The sequence below is a fragment of the Buceros rhinoceros genome, unplaced genomic scaffold, assembly GCF_000710305.1.
Source record: "Buceros rhinoceros silvestris isolate BGI_N320 unplaced genomic scaffold, ASM71030v1 scaffold30293, whole genome shotgun sequence".
Classification (NCBI taxonomy): domain Eukaryota; kingdom Metazoa; phylum Chordata; class Aves; order Bucerotiformes; family Bucerotidae; genus Buceros; species Buceros rhinoceros.
The window spans coordinates 1-2,599 of record NW_010404675.1 but is presented as its reverse complement, the minus strand read 5'-3'; the positions used below and the strand labels follow the sequence as shown (position 1 = coordinate 2,599).

The 2,599-nt window shown below is 63.9% G+C and overlaps 1 protein-coding gene across 1 annotated transcript; it reads right to left on the bottom strand.

Annotated features, from left to right (window-relative positions):
* Window positions 1-813: 813 nt before the first annotated feature.
* On the bottom strand, window positions 814-2,579 carry LOC104491111 (snake venom serine protease gussurobin-like; the record flags this gene model as incomplete). The annotated part of the gene is made up of 3 exons (XM_010133478.1): window positions 814-966; window positions 1,513-1,649; window positions 2,498-2,579. Coding segments are annotated over 3 exons (372 nt in total), but the record flags the coding sequence as incomplete, so codon positions are not given.
* Window positions 2,580-2,599: the final 20 nt, after the last annotated feature.

Here is a 2,599-nt window from a genome sequence, read left to right as displayed (position 1 = left end):
CCCAGTTTTGCCCAGTGCCGCCCAGTTTGGCCCAGTTCCACCCAGTTTGGCCCATTTCTGCCCGGTTTTGGGGCTGATTTTGCCCCCCCCGGGGCAGGAGATGCCGTGGAGATGCAGGGGAGGGGTTTATTGGGGGGGCAGGTGGGTCTGGGGGTGGGTTGGAGGTCTGGGGTGGGATCGGTCCATCCATGGTGGCATCTGGGGTGGGATCGGTCCATCCATGGTGGCATCTGGGATGGGATTGGTCCATCCATGGTGCCATCTGGGATGGGGTCAGTCCATCCATGGTGACATCTGGGGTGGCGTCGGTCCATCCATGGTGGAGTTGGTCCATCCGTGGTGGAGTTGGTCCATCCGTGGTGGCATCTAGGGTGAGGTTGGTCCATCCATGGTGGGATCAGACCATCCATGGTGGTGGGGTCACTCTGGTCACTGTGGGGTGGGTGGCGGGTTCAGTTCATGGTGACGTCGATCTGTCCATGGTGACATCAGTGGTGGGTCGGAGTGTCCATGGGGGGGTCACCCCAGTCATGGTGGGGGCCATGGTGGATCTCAGCCCATCCATGATGGTGTTGGTGGATCTCAGGAGGGTTGATGCTCTCTTGGTGCCTTCAGCTGGTCCATGGTGGGGTCAGATGGTCTTTGGTGGGTTCCATGGTGGGGTTGATGGGTCCGTGGTGGGATTGGTGGGTCCATGGTGAGGGTGGTGGGTCTGTGGTGGGGTTGGTGGATCCATGGTGAGGGTGGTGGGTCCATGGTGGGGTTGGTGGGTCTGTGGTGGGGTTGGCATGTCCATGGTGGCATGAGGAGGCCTCAGATGTCCCCGATGGTCTCCCGGATCCACGGGAGGTAGCTGTAGACCTGGCTGTAGACCCCTGGCTTCCCCACCTGCCCACAGGGGTGGTCGCCCCAGGAGACGATGCCCTGGAGGGTCCCGTTGCAGATGAGGGGACCCCCTGAGTCACCCTGGGGACAAAAGGGACCATGAGAGGACCTCGGCCACCCAGGAGGACACCATGGTGGAGGTGGCCATGGCCGGTGGGGTGGGACCTGGAGATGTGGCCATGGGACGTGTCTCAAAGGCCAGGGGACCAAAGGGACGTGGTTATGGGTGGTGGGTACATAGGGATGGGACGTGCAGGGGTGTCCACATCTCGGTCAAGGGACGAGGGGGAGCGGAGGGAGGTGGCTGTGGGACGTGGGCACGAGGTGGTGCGGCATGGGGACATCTCAAGGCTCAGGAGATGTGGTGGACAATTGATGGTGGGCCATGGGATGGGGCTGTGGTCATGGAGGGACGTGCCCGTGGTGGGATGTGGCCATGATGGACCGTGGCCATGGCAGGATGTGGTCGTGGCCATGGGGGAAACATGCTCATGGTGGGACATGGGGACAATGTGGTGGGACACGGAAATGAGGTGGCGAGATGTGGGGACGAGGTGATGGGACGTGGGGACATCTCAAGGCCCAGGAGATGTGGTAGACCACGGTGGTGGCCCACCCTGGAGGTACCTGGCAGGAGTCCTTGCCCCCCGCGGCCGTGCCGGCGCACAACATGTCCTGGGTGACCCTGGCGCCGTAGACGCTGTGACAGGCCTCCTGGCCCACCACGGTGACGTTCACGCACTGGGGGGTGTCGGGGTAGGACTCTGGGGTGGGGGGAGGACACGTGTCCAACCAGGGCCGAGGCTCCGAGACCTGGACACCCGGGTCACCTCTGCCGAGGTGCCACCACCCAGCTCAAGGCAGGTCGAAGTGTCTATCCCATGGCCACCTGGGTCACCTTCCCACGAGAGATGCCACCACCCAATGTAGAGGTGCCACCACCCAACTCAACGTGGCTCGTGGTGTCCATCCCGTGGCCATCAGTGTCACCTCCGCCCACCTCCAGAGGTGCCACCGCCCAACCTCACACAGGTCATGATGACCATCCTGTGGCCATCTGGGTCATCTCCCCCCCAGAGATGCCACCACCCATCCCAACGTGGTTCATGATGACCATCCCATGGCCACCTGGGTCACCTTCCCTCCAGAGGTGCCACCACCCAACCTCACGCAGGTCATGATGACCATCCCATGGCCACCTGGGTCACCTTCCCTCCAGAGGTGCCACCACCCAACCTCACGCAGGTCATGATGACCATCCCATGGCCACCTGGGTCACCTTCCCTCCAGAGGTGCCACCACCCAACCTCACGCAGGTCATGATGACCATCCCATGGCCACCTGGGTCACCTTCCCTCCAGAGGTGCCACCACCCAACCTCACGCAGGTCATGATGACCATCCCATGGCCACCTGGGTCACCTTCCCTCCAGAGGTGCCACCACCCAACCTCACGCAGGTCATGATGACCATCCCATGGCCACCTGGGTCACCTTCCCTCCAGAGGTGCCACCACCCAACCCAACGTGGTTCGTGGTGTCCATCCCGTGGCCACCTGGGTCGCCTTCCCCCCGAGATGCCACCCCCCTGCCGCCGCCCGGCACCCCCCGTACCCTGGGGGCTGGTGGTGGTTCCCCACCCCATGACGGTGCAGTCGGTGCCGGTGGCCGGGGGGTCGGGGGGCAGGGCCAGGGGCTGGGCCCGGGCGGGGACGG